Below are 22,463 nucleotides of genomic sequence, written 5' to 3' on the forward strand. Positions count from 1 at the left end.
ATCTCGGTTTATAGAGGGTCTTCCACTTGATGATAATTAAGAGCAGTCCTTCATGCATATGGTGTCTCCCAATCTTTAATGAATACGCATTTCAGTAAACTACTATAGCTGCTTCCATGTATATTTGTTTGTTACGAGAAGCAAAATTTTGTGTATCTCAATGTATTTTAATCGATAGTATAAATAATGAACAAGTGTTGCTAGCTTTTCCTGTTCTGTTCTGTATGTTCTTGCAAACTAGATGCATATACAAATGAGTAGTTAACTTCTTGACTTGTCATTTACTTGTTAACTTAAGGAAAATGACATTCAAAACGAAATAAAACGCTGTTTAAGGATAATACGAGTTAACAAAGTTAAGCGCTCTTATTTCTATGCTATCAAACGCTTGACAACAAAGGTTAGGAGAAAACCAATGGAAGGATCTACGGACATCAAAAGCAAGAAAGGAAACACGAACAAACAATTACATGCTCTGTTTCTTGAATATTTCTTCTAAGCTCTTTGCTCAACATATGAACCCGCAAGTCCAGAAGTTCCAAGAACAGTAACCTGCAACAGTAAGCTCAGATTAGATAAGGGAATGGGAATAGGTCTGCAATTTTGAATGTAGCTATTTGCCATGGAAGTAATTGAACAAAGACTACCGCGAATGCTAAAAGTACTAACCGGTCACGGCGGGAAAGAGATAAAAAGAAGCAAAGTTGAAAAAAAAAACAAAATTGACTGATCACAACAAATTTCCTAACATTTTTTCTTCTTTTTTAGTTATTTTCTGAAGGCATGTCCATGCTACTTACATTTTTCTTACTAATAACCATATAGGATAGACTACCGAGTAAAAAATGCATGGAGGAATTTAAGAAAACAGATGCAAAAAGTTAAAATAACATTCCAGCAAACACGAACAACAACATTTGACAACACATTTTAAAAAATCTAAAGAACTAAACTATGTTGCAACTTGAAAGTGCACACAAAAACTGTAAATCAGAGTTTTTCTACCACGATGGTTTTGGGGATCCCTCGTCATAAACTTCCAATGGTGTTAGCATCTTCAAATGACAGTGCCATGGTGTCGGTCACAGGAAATGACAGATGCCAATTATCATGAAAGTGGCAGATTTTGAGTATATCTCACCTCATATTCCTCATTCAATGAATGGAAATACAATTTTATGCGCAGGTCATGTGAGAAAAAAAGAGAGAAGCAGTGCAAATCCCATTGGCTACCATGCACAAACTACTACATAAATAGGCAATAACAAGTGAAAATGTAAGATGATACCTTTCCCCAGTCAGCAGCAAGGCCACTGCATCTCATCTTTAAGTGAATCATGCTTGAGCCCAACTCTACCTCCACCTTTTTCCGCAGATAACTCTCGTCCGGTCCAAAGGAATTCAAATAGGTGGAGTAACGATCAAAAATGAGATTAAGAGCACTTTTTATATGCGTAGGCAATGGCTTTACATCCTGCAAAAAGAAATCCAATCATCAGCAGCCAAATGTGATGGGTAAATTTAAATAGAATGCAATAGTGCAACTTTTTACAGGTACAAGTTTAAACGAGAAATACCTCGCCACTCACTCCAATACTGTCATCAAGTTCCAGTTTCAAGCTGACTAGAATCCCACCAAACTCCTCAACAGCTTGAGCTGCCCGGAACACATTCTCCACAACCTCCTTGCCAGCCTTGTCATCAGTGTTTCTAGACAACACATTCTTAACGTTAGAAACAACAGAATCCGGAAGCTCACTCCAATTTACAGCCAACAAATCCTTGAAAACATTGTAAAGTTCAGGGTCTTTAATATTGGGCAGGTGAGTCACATCTTCGCTAAAGAATCGCATGCTCCCTAAACCCATCGAGAAAGGAGACCTGCATTCTGTGTATGTTTTTCCAAGCAAAACCAATTCAGCATACAACAGCCATCCTCAAACATAACGCTCTAACTCAATCAACAAAAATTCTATTTCCATAAATTTACAGAAGAATAAAATAACAAGACAAAATAAACTGATCTTCTCTCATCAGTTTAAAACTAATTTATGCAGTCTAATTTACAACATATTCTCATTCAGTTTCTCCAAAATTTGATTTATCTTATGCAAAACCAATTTAAACCCATAAGAGAAACTTAACCAGTTCATTTTCTCTTCTTATTTTCTTTTCCAGCATCTTCTAAATGAGAGGTTCACCAAACAAACCAAAGTCTAAAAAAAACGTCAAAGAGTGAACCAGATACAACATTTTGTTTTCTTTAATGAAGTTGTGATCTGAATGACCAATTTCATCATGAAAAGAAAACGGTGGCACTAGCAAAACGAAAATCATTGCCAATATTTTAACCAGGATACAAAGCCGGTACTATAACAACGAATTGATCCAATTGTGGAGTCAGATACGAATCGAAGTATCGAAAATCACGGACACATAATATTCCAGTCGCAATAAACGGAAGAGGAACACTATTACACTAGCTTATTGTCCGTATAAGCTTCATCTACCAGTACATTGAAATTGAATCAGATTAATTCAATTTAATAAAAACCCGATCCAATTGTGCGTGATAAAGTGCGAACGACGTCGGATTAGTGAGAAAAGCGATGCGGAAGGAAAACCTAACAGAATATAGAAGAGGAAACGGTAGGAGAGAAAAAGTACCTGAGGAAGAGGGAGAAGGAAAGGGACTGGGAGAAGGAGAGAGAAGAGACGTTGAACGAAGGATATGGTTGGTGGAAGAAAAAGCGTGATAAGATCTGAGACTCATTGATCGGAACAGTGATCTCAGTCGCATCATTTTCTCCATCTTCCTTCTTTCTTTCTTCCTTTCTTCAGTTCACAGTTCAAAGCCTGCAATAGGGAAAACTCAGAACACGCACGCGACCTACCAACACTAACACAACAACACAACAAAACTTCTGCAACTCTTTCCTTTTCGCCACCCCATTTTTCGTTAGTGGAAAAATATTTATATTATCAGTTAATTTTAGACTATGCAAGTATAATTTAGTATAAAAATATGTTTGTATGGAAAATCCTTCACATTTTAGCATAAACTTACAAATTTAAATAGTAAGTTTTTACTATATTAAAAATTACTTTCATCTAACTTAATAACTTTTTCAACTATGATGGATTAGATATGAGTTTTGTAATTAAAAAAAATAGTATATTGAGGACTTCAACACAAGGTAAATTTTAGTGTAATTTATTCTATATATTTAGAGTTACATTAAGAAAAATTGGACACCAAAACACTTAATTAAAAAAACACAAACACAATACTATGAATCAATCACATTTTTACTATACTATGTTAAAAAAAATTACACTAATTCACGTTCATAAGATAACTGTCTAGTTGTTTACATGTCACCATTAAGTGAATTTACTATTCTTCAATTTCTACAAACACCTATAAAGAAAATGATATAATACAATATTTTGAATTCTATAATATCTATACTATCCTCTTGTAAAACTCTATCATAAGTTATTTTACAACCATAGTAAACAGTTTAACATAAAATTTTCTGAAGATTGTGACAACACTTTGAAACTGTAGAAAGATATTACAATTTTTAAGGTGAGAAAATCAAGCTATGTATTAATGACATGGTTTTTTCATTAAAAACAAATACTTTTCAAAAATAAAAAATTTTAATTTTGAAAATTTTTCATGTATGTTAAACTTTGAATTATATCATATTTTAAAAAAATAGTAAGAAAAGTAAATGTGTAGATATTATAGTTTTAGCTAATTAAAAACAATTTTAATTAGTTAAAACAAAGTTTAGAAAGTTGCACAGTTTTTTTAGTTGATCAAAATAATGTTTTAACAAACTAAAGTCATGTAAAAATTAGTAATTTTAGTCAATTAAGAAAAGTTAATTTATAAAAGTATTATAACTTGCAAATCCATCAAGTTTAACAACATTAAAGTACTTTTTAATCAACTAAAATTGAATAAAAGTTCTTAACACTTCTAAAATAATTTCTATAAATCTGAACGAAAACACATGATATGAAATTTTGAATATGAGTAAAAATGTTGTACTTGGATATTAGAATACGAAGAACATAACGAAGGAAGACACGTGATATGAAATTTTGCATGATGAAACCTTATCGTAATGGTAAAAGAAATAGCCACAAAACATAAGTGGAGGCTGATAGTTCTCCATGTAGTTATCTATCTTCATTAGTTTTTCTCTCTCTCGATCATTCACTCCAATGGACAACAGCGACACTAACACACCGACCACCGCAGAGGCAGAAGTAGCACACGATTTCCCCGGTCTCATCCGTGTCTTCACTGACGGTCGCATCCAACGTTTCAAAGGAACCGACGTCGTTCCACCCTCCACCCCCACCACTCACCCCGTCTCCTCCAAAGACGTCAATCTCAATCCTCATTCCACTCTCTCCGCTCGCCTCTTCCTCCCGACACCTCCATCCACCACCACCAACCACCGCCGCCGCCTCCCTCTCTTGGTCTATTTCCACGGCGGTGGCTTCTGTACCTCCTCCCCCTTCACCTCAACCTACCACCACTACATCGCAGCTGTCGCTGCCGAAGCCAAGCTCGTCGCAGTCTCCGTCCAGTACAGGCTGGCCCCGGAGCACCCTATTCCGGCAGCGTATGAGGATTCATGGGCTGCACTGCAGTGGGTCGCGTCACATCGCAGTAACGCTGGACCAGAACCTTGGTTGAATGAAAATGTAGACTTCGGAAGAGTGTTCTTGGCCGGGGACAGTGCTGGTGCCAACATAGTGCATAACTTAACTATGTTACTTGGGGACCCAGACTGGGACATTGGCATGGACATCCTAGGAGTTTGTCTTGTCCACCCGTATTTCTGGGGATCGGTTCCTTTGGGATCCGAGACCATGGATTTGGATAGGAGAGCTTTTGTGAACCGACTGTGGCCCTTTGTGTGTCCGGAGTTGCCGGACAATGATGACCCACGGATTAACCCGGTGGGGGAGGGATCACCGAGCTTGGCGTGGCTAGGGTGCAGGAGGGTGCTGATTTGTGTGGCGGAGAAGGATGTGCTAAAGGAGAGAGGGTGGATTTACTACAGTTCTTTGAGTAGAAGTGGGTGGATAGGGGTGGTGGAAATTAAGGAGACTCAAGGGGAGGGTCATGTCTTTCATCTTCATGACTTGGCTAGTGACAAGGCTCAGGATTTGATCAAAAGCTTGGCTCGTTTCTTCAACAGAGATCAGCCTCCTTCAATTTAATGCACTACTCGTGTAATTCAACCAGGACTAGCAAGCTATAGCATTGGTTCCAATTCATTCGTGTTTTAAGTATGCTTTCTGTTTATCTTTCCTACCAAGTAATTAGTTTTGTTTGTCCATCACAAAGATTCAAGACTTTCAAAAGTGTGAAAATGTCCCTCCAAAACTACTCAAGAACAAGTTGTGTGAAACTGAAACATATATAATTACTAGACCATTTTCGGAGTAAAAATGGATTAGTAGACTGTTTACAAATTTTAAAGATCGATCAAATCAACACGTTTATGCAGAAAAATATCCTACTGTAACCAAATAATAAATAAATAAAACTTTAGCGCACCATCAAGAAGACCTCCATTACATTTTAGACGGATTAAAATATGATTCTCATCCTGTAACATGTAACTCCTGCATTTTAAAGAACACACAAAAATACGAATACCGTGATAAAACAATTTATGTTAACAAACTTGTCAGAAGTATTTAATGAAATACTGCTGTAAGGAGGAATACATTAGACAATGCTAACTCTAGAAAACAACAGTGTCGAGCATCATTCCCAAAGTCTGAACAATGTTTGATGACATCAAATTGGAAACGTGCTCTTCGAGGTGCTTCTTAGCATCTTGCCTACCCACATTTGCAATTGCGAGTTTTTCAGGTGGCAACTCATCTTCTTCCTGCACTGCCTTGTTGTACTTGGATGCTAAATTTAGCATCTCCTGCATCACCAGAAATAAAAACATTATCTCCTGAATTTGTCATTCAGCTTTTTTTGAAAGTGTCAGCCTTTAAAGTGTTTTTGAAAAATAAGTGCTAATTTCCTCGAAAATTTTTCTCAACCAGGCAGTGTTTATATAGGTTACGAACAGGTTTCAACTTCCAACAGAATATTTTCCTGCCAGCAGGAGTTTTATTTTCTTGTTCTTTTTCAACTATATTATATATTTAATTCAACGTTTTGAAATTAACTAAGTGTCTATACTCTGTCATAGAACAAGGCTGCTTCGCACCACTACACTGCTATTGCAACATCTCCATGCCGAGGATGGAGCTTTTAATACCAAAATAACTATATTTCCATTCTAAACTCTATGGAGTCTGTGTCTCAACAGCTCAAAAGAAAATTCTAAAACAAAGCAAGCAATGTTTAATGAATTTATTGCCCTCATGAGAACAGTAATCGGGCTTTTGTCCCAGCTCAATCTCTTAACACAACTATCAGAATCACTTTATTACCGGAAAGGAAGCGCGCAAATACTCTGTTCTCACCACAATACTAGACTTGTTGGACATTCATTAACACTAGAGCATTGGCTTTCAAAACACCTTTAATTAGTCCAGTCATTCGACCTCAACCTATTGGTATAGTTCACTGAACTGCACTCTCACAAGAATGATTTATAATTTTCAAATAGACATCAACAAAAACGTTTTGCATGGAACTCTCCTAGAAGATAGATGTCTAGCAGACGAATCAATAGGAATCCTTGATCTCACTTTATAGAACCATGCTTGTAACCTTAATAAAGCTATATATGGCCACAATGATTGACGCCAAGCCCATCACTACACCCATGTCCAGAACTAGTCCCCTTCTCCCGTTAATCTAGTGCACCTACGTGTGAATGTCACTTATCATCAGTTTAATATTTGTTTCCTTCAATACCTAACCATAACTTGGTCAGGCACTGCCTTCTTCCTGCAAAAGCAGTCAGTGCACCTTCATGCATGTACCGTGATGTTTGCATCTGAAAGCAGGCAGTCTACCTCGAATGAATGGTCAGTCATTGCCTCCGTCTTGCAGAGGGTCTAACCTCAACAACTCAATCCCTTTTGCCACTCGCAATAGGGATGAGGGATACCCAAAAAGCACATTAATCAAGACTTTCTTTTTGAGATCCAATATCGTCTCTTGGTCATTCAGAGCATAACCCTTGGTGATATTCCAGGCTCTATCAAGGTAGAATACCATACCATTGCTCCAACCACAAATGAATTACTTTTGAGCACCATCAACTTCTTCCCAAACTTGAGCTCTTTTCTTTCTCAACTACTATTTTCTAGAACAGCCTTTGCACAATATATATATATATGCATGTGCTAATTCCCTCTTTTCAGTACAAGAAGAAACATATGGTCATTATTTAACAATTTGTTTAAGTTCTAGCTAACATCATTTACAAGCTTTTTGTGCTCCACCTCACCACGCCAAGTCATGTTGGAGCAATGTAGTGCATCCAAATTGCTGCCCTTTCCATTCGTATAGGGTAGATTAAAGTTTGTGAGCTAAATTTGTATTCTTATGTTCTTAAATATTTTCTATAACTATCACGCACGTTATTATACTACAATAATCAGTGAAAACCTTTTTATTTGATATCTCTTTAGTAGTGAGAGGGGAGGAAAAGTTGAGAGACAAGGAAGCGACAGAAAGAATAAAAAGAATTAACTAATTAGTATATAGTAAGTTTCTGAAATTTACTAAATCATGCCATCAGAATCTCTAATTCAGAGCCAAAACAATCATTTACTGTAGTGTGAAAAGTCAGGAAAGCGCGTGATGACATTTGAACAGTATTTTGTCTTGTGTATTATTTGTGCAAGTCTCGTGAATGCAATAAATTAAACAAAGAAAAAGTAAAAAAAAAAAAGCTAAACAGGGGAGAAGAAAACAGAAATTAAAAGGTTGAATGATCTACATTCATATTTCACAATGAAAACTCTATGCTGACCTGAACAATCTGTTCATTAGTTTTCGAATGTGAATCAAAGCGCCTGAGTGTCAAACCATCCGTCCACTTCTTTTTGTGAAGGTTAAGCAACATCTTCTCTTCAAGTTCATTCTTTCTGTAATTGATTGCTATGGAGTAATAATGTCTATTCAATCCATGGATCAGTGCCTGAAAAGGAGATTGCAAAAACAATAAGTAACAGCAGAAGGAAAAAACAGCAGCATCTATACTTTTGGAATGAAATAAAGGAACACTCACTTGGATAGATGGCTTGTTTAGATGGCCCAAGTTGGAAGTTGTCTGTCGTGGTTCCTGACCCAGCATCATAGTTTGTGGATTAATCAGCCGGAAAGCATCAATTACCACTTTGCCTTTAACACTCTGAATGGGATCCACCACCACAGCCACTGCACGTTGATTTAAAGCCTCGAAACTCTGCATTAGAAAGTACATACATATTACATATAACTATCTAAAACCAAAATCATAATGGAATACGGGCTTATAATGGCTCACTTAACTAAATTCCATGTCTAACCAGTTTAAATCAATTATCCACGTTGATTTAACACTCTCGCACATTCATATCACAGAGTATATTTTACGGACTTTTCTTAATTCTATTGTAGCCACTTAAATTGCAAGAATGAAAATACTAACTAAACATTCTTCCATCGATATTCAAGAACAGTAAAGCTTTATGACTCGAGCATGATTTCTTCTCGAGTTTCCATCCCTCAACTAGAATCATTCCAATCTAATATTGGGATGCAAGAAGATAGAGATAGAATCTTACACCAAGCAATCCATCCCTCTCCTCTTTTGCACTTCGCTAGCATCTACTTAATAAATATTAGTTTTCATCAATTAAAACTTCTTTCATTTGAAATTATGAACAGCCAACGCACAGATTTCACTTGTCTATACATCCATATTACCAATAACAAAAAGGTCATTTTGCATCTTCACTTTTACATCATAAGTTCCATAGAAATAAGGTTTTAATTTGTACGCCTGATACATAAATATATAAAAAAAAGAGTCATAATATGTTCCACAGAAATCAGGTTCTAATTTGTATGTTTGATACATAAAAATATAAAAAGTAAGGTTATAAATTATAACCAAAAACAATTGAACTAAAATATAACAAATTGTTTGCATAACCATACTGCAGACTCTCTTCTCTTTTTGTATCTCTCTTTCTCTCTCACACTATAAATCTGTAGTACTTTTAAAGATGAGTCCAAGGTTTTAAAAATGGTTTACTTTGGAGTCTCAGGGACCATAACACAGCAACAACTGCGGTCACATTGGCCATGTTTGTTCACAACTAATGCACTATCAATGATCAAAACGAAACCGCGACTGAGATCATAACTTAAAACCATGGATGTATCACAATTAGCATGTGCCTCATTTTTTCGTAAAGAATAACAAGAAAACAAATGTTATATGGATAACACAGTGTCAGTCAGCTCAATTAAAGATCTTTCATTTCAGAAAAAAAACTAAATGTCATACACATCTATTAATTGCTCACTTAGTTTCAAATTTAATTTTTAAACACAAACATGTGCACCATAATGAACTAAAGATAAAAGAAGCAGCCAAAAACCTGTTGGGTATTAATATCCACTCCAGAAAGCCAACACCCGAATCCCGGATGCGAGTGATACCACCCCACAACCATCTCCGGCCTGCAGCAACAAACCAACAACGTTTCAACCATCCACATGTGTAACAAAAAACCAGAAGCAAACCCTCTTTCACAAAAATAACGAAACTTTAAACGAACCCAAAAAGTACCTCCCAGTCTGCTTCAACATGTCAAGCATATTAGTCTGAAAAACATGATCAACGGCTTCAACGCTCACACCGGTTCCACTCTGAGGCATCGCAAACACATCCACAACGCGCACGGTGTACTCATCCACGAACTCCCCCAACATCAGACCCATCACTTCCATGGGTACCCCAGCTCTTCCTGCGCACAAATTAGGGTTTTTTAAACATTCGCGCTAATGAAAGAAGAAAAATGGCAGGGATCGAGAAAGAAGAGAAAAGTACCGTGTTTGAGCATTTTGAGAAGCGCGAGAGAGGAGATGTAAACTTGCTCAGAGGAATCAAGGGTGGGGGAATCTGGTGGGGGGTGCCCTAGGGCTCCGCCTGCACCCGCGAACATCCTCTGAAGCCTCTCCATCCCCGACATGACGATGACGATGATGGAAGCGACAAGAACCTCAAATCTTAGTTTTCTTTTGTTTCACGAAAAGAAAGATTGCTTCCTCTCTCGGAAACTGCTGATGTTACTGATAATTATAGTTCCTAAGTGAAGACGGCGATGATGATTAAATACGACTTATGTTGACGTTTCGATCAAGAAACTATAAAAGAAAAGAAATAAAAATGAAAAAGAAATTCTTATATTTAATTGGGCCCGAACGCAAAACAGGTCCATTTATAAATTGTGTTATTACTGTAAATTTCTTTTTGCACCCCTTATTTTCTTCTACAATTTTTTAAATTACTAAATTTGTTCTTTGTAATTTATACATGAACCTTCGTAGCTCCATTTTTATTTTCTGATTCTCCGCTAATTTCTCTGCTACTCTTTGCTCTTAGTTGCATTGGACATTAAGGTTTTGACAAAGGAAGATTAAGGTTTTTAAAAGTTTGAGGCTCAGTAACTCATTTTGTTACCAGCTGGTATTTTTTTTCTCTAAGTTTCTGAACATGCTTGTATTGGTTTTCGATGATTTTTTAGATTGTGCAATTTTGAAGTTTTTTAAATTGAACAAATTGTGAGCAAATTTTTGAATTGATTTTGTCCATTCAAAACTTGAAGTGTAATACTCATAATCACACAATCTTGAAATTAATATTTGAAATTGAAAATTGTGTTATGAATTGTGTAATTTTGAATACTGTTTTCAAGTTTTAAATTGTAAAAATCTTTGTCCATAGAGGAAGTATGAGACCTTGAGAATGATAAATTATTGAAAGGAATACGTTTGAATTTTTGAATCTTTTATTAGGTACATGGTGGTGATATATATGTATTGGATTGGATTAGTCTTTATTTTAATAATTGTCTATACTGATTAAATATCTAAATGGATTCAGACACTCCTATTAATTCATTTAATTTTATATGCTCTCGTCAAATTATCAGTTCAAAGATTTTAAACAAACTTTTCAATACAATTATGTGTAGGAAGATTCAACATACAAATAGAATTTTACCCTGATAAAATATTATCTATTTTAGGTCAAATATTTACGTATTTATTTTTCATGCTAATTCAAAATGTCTACGAAGAAAAGTATTTTATACATATATAAATTCATATTTATTTCTTGTTTGTATTCTAGGTTAAACTTTGTTTATATCCTAATTATACTCCCAACCCCATTTTACTTTAAATTTATTTAAAGGCGAGATATACATTTTTTTTTTATCATTGAACCCAAACTATCTTTCTCTCCTTCGTTTCCAGTTTCCACAAGAATTTTCTTTATACTTTCATAATCTCTTCACACACGCAAACTGGTGCTTAAACAATGATATATAATACAAATACAATAAGTTATTACAAATTTAATTAGACAATCATGCAAATGATAACTATCTATATATCCTCTCACTCTGTTAGTCTAGTTTTTATTTTGTTAATTATTGGCTACCAAAAAGTTTAGTTTCCTTAGTTCCCTCCTACATACTTTTCGATATACTGATTTGAAGTATTGCATTATATTTTCCATAAGAACTATATTCTAGATGTTTATCTTATATATAAGTAGAAATCAACAAATTCCAGTGTATTATAACCTCCACTTTTTTTATTTCTAACTTTAACTCTTGTAGGATTTTTTCCTAACAAATCATTTAAATTCTTAATTATATGTAAAATTCAATAAGCTCAGACACACTATGTAAAATCAATGTTTGAAAAATTGCTGTTCCAAAACACACTATAACACGGAGATAAAACTCGGAACGTCAAAAGTGAAATTCAAAAACAATATAATTATCTAGCATACACCTTAAAATAATATATAAGAAACATATTTTAGAAAATATTACAGTTTTTTTTGTGTAATATATTTGAAAATCTCAGACTAAAATTAAAACGAATTTATAGTGTCACAGATAACTTAATTTTACAAGGCAATTTTATGAAATTAAATTATATAGATAATTTGCTATTTTCTCATGAATGTCTTCTCTCTATCTAAAGACACGATTATCATGTGAAAAACTACTCTGTTCTATGTGTATTAACAAAAGGGTCGATGTATTCAATGTACTGTGAGGTTGAAAGCCTTAAAGATACACGTTTTGAGTGTTTTAGTAGCTATCTAGATGAATCACTGTTAATTTAAATATTGTATCCATATCCCTTAAGTCGATGCATTTCTGGATTGGCCAGTGGACACTATAAAAAAGAACATGATTAAAATGAGAAGAGTAGCTGGTTAAATAAACAAATGAGGTGTGGAAGTATTCAACGTTAATATCTCTTAGTTTAAAATGATACCATCCATGTTATTTTAAATTGATTTAACACGCTATAAAAAAAGTAAATAATTAGAAGGATTTCCCTGTATGTTTTGTGTAGTTTGGTTGGTCTATATATACAGGTTCTCCTCATCAAAACTAGCCATGAAAACTAGGTTTTCTGAGAACCAATAAACTTGTAGAGAAGTTCAACCTCTTTCTCTATCTCTCACTATATTAAAGTTCATGGCAACAATGAAAAACCATGTATCTCCAGCTCCAAAAGAATCTGATGACAGACACCTAGTCACTCTGCTTAGTATTGATGGTGGTGGCATTCGGGGAATCATTCCAGGAATCATTCTTGCTTTTCTCGAATCAGAGCTTCAGGTAGTATCATTAACAACCAATACATATATATGTTTGGATAAATTTTTGTAAAAGCATTTTTGAGAAACAAATATAAAAAAAAGAGAATATAAAACATTTTCACAACCTATAAATATTAAATTTAAAAAACAGTTACATATTTTTCCCATTTTCATTTATTATTAAATTATTTTTAATTTATAAGAAGACTTATTTAAATTTTTATTATTTTATTGTTTTATAAGTACTTGTTATTTAACCAAACAAACCTTTAAAAAGAAATAACATCATAGAGACGGTTTGAGAGTAAAATAATTTCGATATATGACATCAATAAATTATAAAACTATATTTTATAAAAAGTTCGATTTAATCGCACACTTGGATCCTTTAGATTAGTGTATAATTAATTTTTCTTTACATAATTTTAATTGTTCAATTTGGGCATATGTATTTGAAAGAAAAATTACTTATCATAGTTTTAAGGACTCCAATATCGTTCATACAATTGAAAAGCAAACATTTTAGCTCAAACATGTTTACTAGTCAGCTAATCATGTTTTGACAGATTAGTACGATTAATTAGCTTATAAATTTTCATATAATAATAAAACAGAAATAACAAGTATAATAATAGTGTAGCCAAAATTATTCATTTTTAAGATGCAAACAAAAAAAATGGTCATTTAAAAAATTAAAACATTTAATTCTGGTTTATATGTTTGAAAAAAAACAATTCATAGTTTTATAATGACTCCAATATGATCATTGAAAAACAGACATTTTAGCTCAAACATGTTTACTAGTCAGCTAATATGTTTTGACAGATTTGTACTACTAATTAGCTTATTAAATTTTCATATAATATATAAAAACGAAATGACAAGAGCCAAAAGTATAAAAGAAATGGTCATTTAAAACTATGAAAACATAAATTATCAGTCGTCATATATGAATAAAAATAAAATAATTAAACCTACACAGGGCCAAAATTGTCCGCATCAGAGGAGCCAAAACAAAATTATAATCAAGGTTAAAAATTTATGTTTCTTTATTTATCGAAGGGGATTTGATCCCTTCCATATATAATGCTAAATAAAGTATTCCATTGTGCATTATTGCTATATTAATATAATTAATTATTATCACATCATGAAAGAAACAATTTGGTTGATTGTTACATTCTGGAAATGTATTTAGTATTATGTTAGGTGCAACTTATTTTATATACCTAGTCTGTATAAATTAACTTTAGTCTATTTCTTCTATAGCTTAATTAACATTTAAATAATGTGTGATTATGGTGTGTGCAGAGGCTTGATGGTGATAATGTAAGAATAGCAGACTACTTTGATGTGATTGCAGGAACAAGCACTGGGGGATTGGTCACTGCAATGCTTACTGCTCCAAACGAATATAATCGACCCTTGTATGATGCCCAACATCTTAAGGATTTCTACCTTAATCATTCTCCAAAAATCTTTCCACAGAATAAGTAAAAATTCCTTACTTTACCATAATCTTCATGCAAAAATCAACATGTCCTAATTACAGTTTAATATAGGTGGTGGAATGTAATCGCTTCTGTCATGAAGTTCATCACGACTCTGTTTGGACCATCGTATGATGGCAAGGATTTACACAAGATTATTAGGGAAAACCTAAAGGAAACAAGGTTGGACCAGACATTGACCAATGTTGTCATCCCAACATTTGACATCAAACGCCTTCAACCAACCATCTTTTCCAGCTTCCAGGTTCATCCCTCCTCTATTTATTTATCATATCAAATATATTCCTCATTTATTGTGGAAAAAAATGACTTTAATTTGAAAATCAAAAAGTTTAATCTCATTTTTAGTATCTACTAGCAATGATTTAAAATTTTTCTCTATTTATTTTTAACTTACAATATGATGTTATATTAAAAAAAACAAAAGACTCCACGTGATTTTTTTCAGATCAACATTAATATAATTTCTCCATTTTATGTTAAAAACAAACCGAAGAAAAGCTTACCCTGTTTGAACATATTTTCATATAAAGTTCTAAAAAATTATTTTCAATTAAAATTTATGCAACAGTTGAAGAAGAGGCCATATCTGAATGGCTTGTTGTCGGATATATGCATAGCAACTTCAGCAGCTCCAACCTATCTTCCAGCACATTACTTCGAAACCAAAACCCAACACGGTCATGTCATGGGAAAGTTTGACCTAATAGACGGTGGCGTAGCAGCAAATAACCCGGTACATGCACAAACTTATATTTCAAAGGAAAAAAAAAAGGTAAAATATGAAATGAATGAGTATGACGAAAAGAATGTAATATGGTGTTAATTGGGTGGTGCAGACACTGGTGGCCATGGCAGAAGTGACAAACCAAATTTCCCATGAAGGTCAAGGTGATAGCTTGAAGGTGGAAGCGATGCAATACGATAGGTTTTTGGTGATATCATTGGGAACGGGTTCTCAGAAACAGGAAGCGAAATACAGTGCTAAAGAAGCAGCTGAATGGGGTGTATTGAGCTGGGTTTCCACTACCAATGGCAGCACCCCTTTAATCGATGCCTTCACTCAAGCCAGTGCTGACATGGTTGACTTTCACATCTCTTCCGTTTTTCGAGCACTCAATTCTGAACATAACTACCTCCGAATCCAGGTTCTCATCAACTTTACTTCACTCTAAATATACAATTACTTTTTCTCAACATATTTTCAACTTTCTTAATTAGGACGATACATTAACTGGGGAATCATCTTCTGTGGACTTGGCCACGGAGGATAATTTGAAGAAACTGGTCTCAGTTGGGGAATCATTGTTAGATAAACCAGTTTCAAGGATTAACTTAAGGACTGGCCTTTACGAATCTGCTGGAACTTCTGAAACAAACAGACAAGCCTTGACGAGGTACACATTTTAAAATCAAAAGCCAATATATATTAAAAGAAATTAATATAACTGACCATGATGGTATTATTATTAGTATATACTTGTAATATTTATAGTATAAAAAATTTAGCCCTTATTATTCAAATCCAAAATCATGGGCACGGTGTTAACTAAGGATTGAATTTTAGTATCATTTTCTGAATGTGTCTGTGCTAAGTCTCATGCTTGACCACAGGTTTGCGGTGCGACTATCCAAACAGAAGCAATTTCGTAAATCACAGATGTCTGCGAACAATGGAAATTCTCAAAAGACAGTTGTATGATGAGTATGATATTATGATTTGTAGTTTGTTACATGTCTTTTTTATTACAAGTGTTGTGTTAGGGCATATGTGACTTAAGCCTAGGCGCTTGAATCGGGGTCAACGGTTCATAGGTGTTATTGGGTTCAGAGTAATTAATCCAAATAATTGAGTGTTCTTGCAAGCTTGAATGATGTGATGTAAACGCTTTGTATTTTATTCAATTCTATGTTAAAGAATGTACACTTAATACTTATTTAATTTTGGGTTACACAAAACTCTTAAGTTATTTATCTTTGGTTTTTTGTCATCAATGAAAGTTTATGCTTTGATTATGTTTAGGTTACACTGACCTTCAAGTACACGAAAGAATCTTATTTTTTAATCTGCCCTTCAAGTACACGAGCGAATTTTATATTTAAAACATGGCATATATAATAAGTTGAACATCAGAATAACAAAACAGCAACTTGTATTTTACTAAATATTATATAACTACTATAATTCATGGTTTACTTTAGTTTTAATTTTGTTTTTAATTTAGTTTTAGGGTAAACCGAAATAAGAATCTGGGAATAAGAATGAAATAAAGAATATATAGGAACTTATATTATTGAAGTTGATTTGTACAAAAGGCAAGAAAAAATAAAAATGTAATAAAGCAGTTCTGAGATTACATTTTATTCAATAAGCAGTCATACGTTAAACTCGTTCTATTAAGAAATGCGAGACATAAAAGTTACGAGAAAAGAACATGATGAGTATAGAATGATAAAAAGAACTAGAAGGGCTTCTTAGTGTGTGGGGATCTCATTTCACGGAGCCTTCTCTCTTGCGACAGTATTTTTGCAAACCTGAAACCATTAAAATATCCATTCTTAATTATTCTGATATAATATATAATTCTACCGAGTAACCGAACCAGATGAAAAATGATGTTTTTTTTAAGTAACCTTTTAAGAGCTTCTTGATTAGTTTCCCCGTTTTTGAGTGGCTCAAAGAGACCATTCTCTAAGTTCACCCTAGAGACTGGTTTCTTCAACAGATTTTCACCGATTTCGCTAAGCTTCTCCAGGTTCTCCTTTGTAGAAATGTCAACTGAAGAATCTGTTCCGCTCAATGTGTCATCCTGCAAATGTTGTTGACCAATTATGTATACATGATCATAGTATTTGACCAAATATTATGCATGCTCATAGAAATATTACCTGAATTCGAAGGTAATTATCTTGTGACTGAAGTGCTTGAGTGACAGCAGATAAATGGAAGTCAACCATATCTGCACTGGACTGACTGAAAACGTCTGTTAAGGGAGTGCTGCCATCGTAGGTTAGCCAATCCAACAACCCCCATTTGCTTGCAATTTGAGCATTGAATTTTTCCTCATTTTTTGCTGTCCCAGTGCCTATTGAAATTATCAGGAACCGATTATATTCCATTGGCTTGATGGCAAAGAAATCAGAGTTTTGCTTAATGATTTGCTTTGTAACTTCGTTCATGGCGACTAAGGTCTGCATCATGAAATTCCAATATAGAACACAAGTTAGTGATACCTTCCAAAAGACATTAAGTAGTAAATTAAAGTTCAGACAACAGTTGATTGTTGAATAATTATGCATATACCGGGTTATTTGCACAAACGCCACCGTCGATGAGGTTAAATTCGTGTATCTTCCCTTCAGAATCTTGGTTCTTGAAATTGTGTGCAGGCAGATAAGTGGGTGCAGCGGAGGTGCTTATGCATATGTCTGAGAGTTTTGCGTCCATGAAAGGAGACATCTTCATCTGCATCAATTTATTTTAAATCTTACTGTGTTACTTTCTTTCTCACCTTCTATAGTTTCTTTTAATTTAATTCTCTTCTTTGTTAATATATATTAACATTGACATATTAGTGGCTGAAAAAAAACGAAAATAAAAGACTGCAACCAACTTAGTTTTACTTTTTCCTAAACTGACATCATCATAGTATTCTTGAAAACTGAAAGACAATTATTTTTGTCTTATTAGCCGACAACTGTTTATAGTCAAAATTTCAACCCCAAAGGTCCAACAAGAACCATAAAGAAATAAATATATATAAGTCCCAAACACCAGGAAATTGGAAAGAAAATTCCTTTGAAAAGTGAAAAGAAAAGAAAAAAAAGAGAGAGGAAAGTTAACCTGATAGGAAGAAAAAATAATGGGTTGCATAGACTTGATGTCGAAGGTGGGAATGACAACGTTGGTGAGAGTTTCATGCAACCGAATGTCTCCAAGTTTCTGTCTCACCACCTGATGAAGGTATTTCCCATCGTATTTGGGTCCTCCCAAAGATCTTACTAAGTTTGCTATTATAGTCCCACCAAGGCCACTGCAATGCAAAGCATGCTGTATGTTAACTAATCTCTCGATCATTACTGATACTGATTGTACAAGTACATTTATATAAACAAAAAATTAAGAGCGAAAGATAGAGTTTTGCATGCATGATTTAATCTAGACACTACAAATATTAATGAATAACCTGTGCTGTGGGAAAATTTTAGGACAGTGTTCCAAGTAAAAAGGTTTGATGTCTTTGGCAGCAAAAAGTGGTCGATTGTTGCTGTCTGGAGCAGTTAGCATAGCTGTTACAAGACCTCCCGTGCTTGTTCCCGATATCACATCAAAATAATCTGCAAGCCTTGCCTCTGGACCGTCCAACTCCTGCATTTTCAACGTGTACGTATAGATGTATATCAATATCACTATTGTTTCCATACTGAATACGTACGTATTTATTGACATGTCATTTAATGAATTAGGTTTTGGAGCATTTGATATAGATACCTGAAGCTGAGACTCAAGGAAATGAATAATGGTGGCGGGGATGATGCCCCTAATGCCACCACCATCGATGCTGAGAATGGTCACTAAGTTTCCGTAAGTTGGAGGCTGAATTTGTTCAACGGATGACTCTGATCTCTCCATCTCTCTCGGAATAATGGTTAGTGTTGAACAAATACGCTTAAATCAAAGGTTGAACAGAAAGAATTGTGAAACAAAGAGCAATGGGTAACTAAGAAAGATTGAGGCTCTTGTGTGGTTTTTTGATAGGCATTGTTGTAGTGGTATTTATAGTGGGAGGTGGACCCATTAAATATTGATATTTGTTCAGAGTTTATTTAATTGAATTCAAAAGAGTAGAAAAGTATTTAATATTGAATAGGAAGACACAGTCAAAAGTGAGATGTTATGCCTAATAGGACACATTTCTTTCGTTTGTTGTTTGAAATGGCTATCGTCCAAGCGGTAAAAGACGACTGCATAACTTTCCTAGTGTTTACCTAAACATGCATTAACCCGATGGCGATGGCTATAAGTGTATATGATAGTATAATAATATATTTATATGACTTGAATTACTCGTGGGATAATTAGCATATTTGTGAATCCTTATTTGGATTCAAAGGAGATTTGTAAAGAAGAACAACACAGACGCCTCAAAGTTTGTCTCATTGCAATGTTGAGTGATTACGTGAAGGTGACGGATGTTTTGTCTTAAAATTTTTTTTTAAGGCAATCTATTTAATTCGAAGTATTATGTTTTTATCTTATAAAACCTATAAAAACGTGTTGTTGTATTAAGTGAACATATATGTAAATTGATTAGTACTTATTCGAAAGTTTAAATATATTATTTCGGAGATTGTCAACTTATTAGTAACAAACGCTTGGACTTTGATTCTGAAGCAGCCATTCATAGATATTTAATTGTGAAGGTTCGTACAAATTTAATTAAGAGAATGTTAAAGTATAATAATTAATGTAGTATTGCTTAAGTTTAGAATGACTTCTTCCTCTTAAATGACTTTTAATTTAATAATAGCTGGTATTTATTTACTAAAATATTATGAAAACTGTGAATGATGAAGCATTATTTAGATTGGAAGGAGACGCAGGGCATAGTGACGTCGAAAGAATGTATGAGAATCTATTTAATTGGAAGCATTATTATTCATTTATATCTGTTTGATAAAAGCCATATCAAAGTAGTCATATATTATTTTAAGCGAACATATAGCAGAGAGTGACCACCCTGAGTTCATTCCTTTCAAAGTATGATTTAATTAAACTTTATAAAGTGGAAACTGAGAATGAAAGAATTAGAATAGTGCTAATAAATTATACTAATTTTAAAAGTTGATTAGTGCTTCCTCCAAAATTTAAGATATATGTTTGTGCAACTTGTTATCATTACCAAAACTTTAGATTTTGCAGCCGCCGCTCAACGCTTCTAGAATCTTATCAAAGTGCAGAAATTTGTAATACTTTCAAATATATTAATAGTGAAAATACTCAATCTTTAAAATTCTAAATTTATCTGCATCATCTCACTATATCTTTGTATCAATTTTCAATTTTGTTACTAGAGATAGTAAGACATTGGGTTGAACACGGATAATATGTTCAGTACTCAATCTGTAACTAAAAATCTAAATCCTTATGTATCTTGTCATTTGTCTAATACGTGTTTAAAACATATATACGGGTTTTTTAAAATTCACATATATCCATAAATATCTACACTTTCAAAAAATAATTTTATAGATTTTTAAAATAAAATCTAAATAAAATTAAAAAATATATAAAATACAATTTAAATTATATTAAATTTTAATTTTAATTAAATTTAAACTAATAAAATATAAATTAAATTAAACCTAGTAAAAAAAAAATTAAATTTTTATTTTTATTTTTTATGGATAAATTATATATATAAATATGAGTAGTGTAGTACCTACATTTAAACTGTTTATAATGAATTATTGAATTATTTGTTATCTATTATCAATATCCACAGTTTAAAAGTATTCGTTTAATACTTATAATGGATTTTATGATAGAATAAAAATATGAGACTAATTTTCTCTAACCACATAGTTTTAGTTAAAAATCTCAATGATCAAACTAAAAAAGCTTATAAATTGTTATTAAAATTTTGGACTAATGGTAATTAAAAGTCTTACCTTCAACTTCTAATCCTAAGTTCATTTGTAATTTTGGGATTTTATAGACTGGTGGAACTAATAACTTAAAGAAGGACAAAAATATGTGTAAAATAGTCATAACAACTTTTTTCACACAAATATCTATCTTTAAATAAAAACCTACTTTTTACTTGTCAAGGAAGGGTACTCTCATAAAACTACAATTCAAGATTTCAAAGAAATGGTTAATTAACTTTTTGTTCTCAATTTTAGTTATAAATTTTCAAATAGATTCTTTATTTTTCTTTTTTCAATTAAATTCTAAATTTTTGAAAAATTAATTTAATTCAGTAATTTTTGCTAAATCTATACAAACGAAATTCAAACATAACACATATTAGTTCATATAATTTTTTAATTTTTAACTTTTTTTTATTCATGTGTCTTGTCTGTATCGTGTTAAAAGTGATAAAATTAGTATCACGTAAAAATAATATCACATGTTATTGAATTGTATTACGTTTAGTTTTTAATTTGTTTTTTTATTTAATTTAGTTTTAATCTTTTTTAAATAAACTAATATTCTTTTATAAATTAAATCAAATTTATTATTTATATATATGTTATACTATATTTTTATAATTATTTATTATTAGTTTAAAATATTCATTTACTACCTGTAAGTATTTTATCTACAAATAACCGCCGCATGTTATTTTTGCCATTGTCTCAGCAATGGTCATTTAAAACAAATATATATGTCTATCAAAATTTGACATAATCATTAAAAATTGTTTAAGATGAGACATCTAACAGTGATCAAGAAGATGAGGTCACCGGTTCAAACATCTAGGACAAATCAATGGTTTTTGGAGAAATTAATTGAGATGTGACTTTTCTCTATAAGTATATTTTCACTGTACAAAACGCGACATTTTTCTAAACAATTTGAAGATTCAGCTCCAAGTACTAGGTTGTCCAGTTCACGCATGGATACATTTATTAGGCTTATTACTTAGTTAGTCTTGGCTGAGGACATTTCAAAGACCATGTGTCCTGTGTTCATTTGGAAGATCAGTTTTCCACATAATATTTTTTACCATTCTGCACTTCTGACTATGTCTTCCTTCAATTCTCTTTGAATTAGGTCTAACACTACAACCATGCCTACTTTGCTACCATCAAAGTCTGCATAATAAACTTGAATCTTCCTTAGTAGCAATAGAGACCTATATTTATATATTTCTTTACTCGGTAAACTTGGACTGCCTACAAAATACACGCCATTCAACAGTATCTCAAACAGTAACTGTTGACTATGTTCATCCAAACAATTAAAGGAAAACAAATTTATTTTGTTTGTTTTCACTTTTAATTTTCAGTTCCTGAATTAAAATTACGTGTCAAGGTTTTTAATTACATGAATTGATGATGTCTATTTGCTTTGATACACGAATTTCAT

General features: G+C 33.0%; 5 protein-coding genes across 5 annotated transcripts; 2 read left to right on the forward strand and 3 right to left on the reverse strand.

Annotated features, from left to right (window-relative positions):
• Positions 1–308: 308 nt before the first annotated feature.
• On the reverse strand, positions 309–2,960 carry LOC108346324 (succinate dehydrogenase subunit 5, mitochondrial). Its single transcript, XM_017585378.2, has 4 exons — positions 2,668–2,960; positions 1,578–1,888; positions 1,289–1,474; positions 309–552 (listed from the first exon to the last, which is right to left on the reverse strand). The coding sequence occupies exons 1-4, from the start codon at positions 2,810–2,812 to the stop codon at positions 496–498; spliced, it is 699 nt and encodes a 232-aa protein (XP_017440867.1). The 5' UTR covers positions 2,813–2,960; the 3' UTR covers positions 309–495.
• Positions 2,961–4,030: 1,070 nt separating this feature from the next.
• Positions 4,031–5,335, forward strand: LOC108347460 (probable carboxylesterase 13). The gene has a single exon (XM_017586717.2). It carries the CDS (start codon positions 4,240–4,242, stop codon positions 5,248–5,250), a length of 1,011 nt encoding a protein of 336 aa, XP_017442206.1. The 5' UTR covers positions 4,031–4,239; the 3' UTR covers positions 5,251–5,335.
• A 245-nt stretch (positions 5,336–5,580) lies between these two features.
• LOC108347467 (26S proteasome non-ATPase regulatory subunit 14 homolog) lies at positions 5,581–10,321 on the reverse strand. The gene is made up of 6 exons (XM_017586731.2): positions 10,056–10,321; positions 9,795–9,972; positions 9,604–9,685; positions 8,244–8,420; positions 7,986–8,153; positions 5,581–5,972 (listed from the first exon to the last, which is right to left on the reverse strand). Exons 1-6 carry the CDS (start codon positions 10,195–10,197, stop codon positions 5,781–5,783), a joined length of 939 nt encoding a protein of 312 aa, XP_017442220.1. The 5' UTR covers positions 10,198–10,321; the 3' UTR covers positions 5,581–5,780.
• A 2,330-nt stretch (positions 10,322–12,651) lies between these two features.
• On the forward strand, positions 12,652–16,321 carry LOC108323734 (patatin-like protein 2). The gene is made up of 7 exons (XM_052880306.1): positions 12,652–12,876; positions 14,169–14,350; positions 14,420–14,612; positions 14,940–15,104; positions 15,208–15,516; positions 15,590–15,765; positions 15,983–16,321. Exons 1-7 carry the CDS (start codon positions 12,733–12,735, stop codon positions 16,068–16,070), a joined length of 1,257 nt encoding a protein of 418 aa, XP_052736266.1. The 5' UTR covers positions 12,652–12,732; the 3' UTR covers positions 16,071–16,321.
• A 330-nt stretch (positions 16,322–16,651) lies between these two features.
• LOC108318699 (patatin-like protein 2) lies at positions 16,652–19,094 on the reverse strand. Its single transcript, XM_017556354.2, has 7 exons — positions 18,861–19,094; positions 18,556–18,737; positions 18,213–18,402; positions 17,673–17,834; positions 17,258–17,560; positions 17,003–17,178; positions 16,652–16,903 (listed from the first exon to the last, which is right to left on the reverse strand). The coding sequence occupies exons 1-7, from the start codon at positions 18,999–19,001 to the stop codon at positions 16,831–16,833; spliced, it is 1,227 nt and encodes a 408-aa protein (XP_017411843.1). The 5' UTR covers positions 19,002–19,094; the 3' UTR covers positions 16,652–16,830.
• Between the last annotated feature and the right edge of the window lie 3,369 nt (positions 19,095–22,463).

The sequence above is a fragment of the Vigna angularis genome, chromosome 7 (genome assembly GCF_016808095.1).
Source record: "Vigna angularis cultivar LongXiaoDou No.4 chromosome 7, ASM1680809v1, whole genome shotgun sequence".
Lineage (NCBI taxonomy): Eukaryota > Viridiplantae > Streptophyta > Magnoliopsida > Fabales > Fabaceae > Vigna > Vigna angularis.

What these genes read in the sequence shown, in the direction of transcription:
- LOC108346324 (XM_017585378.2), bottom strand. Translation starts at nt 2,812, where the DNA reads ATGGAGAAAATGATGCGACTGAGATCACTGTTCCGATCAATGAGTCTC. An exon ending in GTATTGGAGTGAGTGGCGAG is followed by an intron (nt 1,475 to 1,577) that starts GTATTTCTCGTT and finishes TTCTTTTTGCAG; the next exon opens with GATGTAAAGCCATTGCCTAC. An exon ending in TTGCTGCTGACTGGGGAAAG is followed by an intron (nt 553 to 1,288) that starts GTATCATCTTAC and finishes TTACTGTTGCAG; the next exon opens with GTTACTGTTCTTGGAACTTC.
- LOC108347460 (XM_017586717.2), top strand. Translation starts at nt 4,240, where the DNA reads ATGGACAACAGCGACACTAACACACCGACCACCGCAGAGGCAGAAGTA.
- LOC108347467 (XM_017586731.2), bottom strand. Translation starts at nt 10,197, where the DNA reads ATGTCGGGGATGGAGAGGCTTCAGAGGATGTTCGCGGGTGCAGGCGGA. An exon ending in TCTCAAAATGCTCAAACACG is followed by an intron (nt 9,973 to 10,055) that starts GTACTTTTCTCT and finishes ATTTGTGCGCAG; the next exon opens with GAAGAGCTGGGGTACCCATG. An exon ending in ATGTTGAAGCAGACTGGGAG is followed by an intron (nt 9,686 to 9,794) that starts GTACTTTTTGGG and finishes TTGTTGCTGCAG; the next exon opens with GCCGGAGATGGTTGTGGGGT.
- LOC108323734 (XM_052880306.1), top strand. Translation starts at nt 12,733, where the DNA reads ATGGCAACAATGAAAAACCATGTATCTCCAGCTCCAAAAGAATCTGAT. An exon ending in GCGTAGCAGCAAATAACCCG is followed by an intron (nt 15,105 to 15,207) that starts GTACATGCACAA and finishes TGGGTGGTGCAG; the next exon opens with ACACTGGTGGCCATGGCAGA. An exon ending in ATAACTACCTCCGAATCCAG is followed by an intron (nt 15,517 to 15,589) that starts GTTCTCATCAAC and finishes TTTCTTAATTAG; the next exon opens with GACGATACATTAACTGGGGA.
- LOC108318699 (XM_017556354.2), bottom strand. Translation starts at nt 19,001, where the DNA reads ATGGAGAGATCAGAGTCATCCGTTGAACAAATTCAGCCTCCAACTTAC. An exon ending in ATAATTACCTTCGAATTCAG is followed by an intron (nt 17,179 to 17,257) that starts GTAATATTTCTA and finishes CAACATTTGCAG; the next exon opens with GATGACACATTGAGCGGAAC. An exon ending in AATCAAGAAGCTCTTAAAAG is followed by an intron (nt 16,904 to 17,002) that starts GTTACTTAAAAA and finishes TAATGGTTTCAG; the next exon opens with GTTTGCAAAAATACTGTCGC.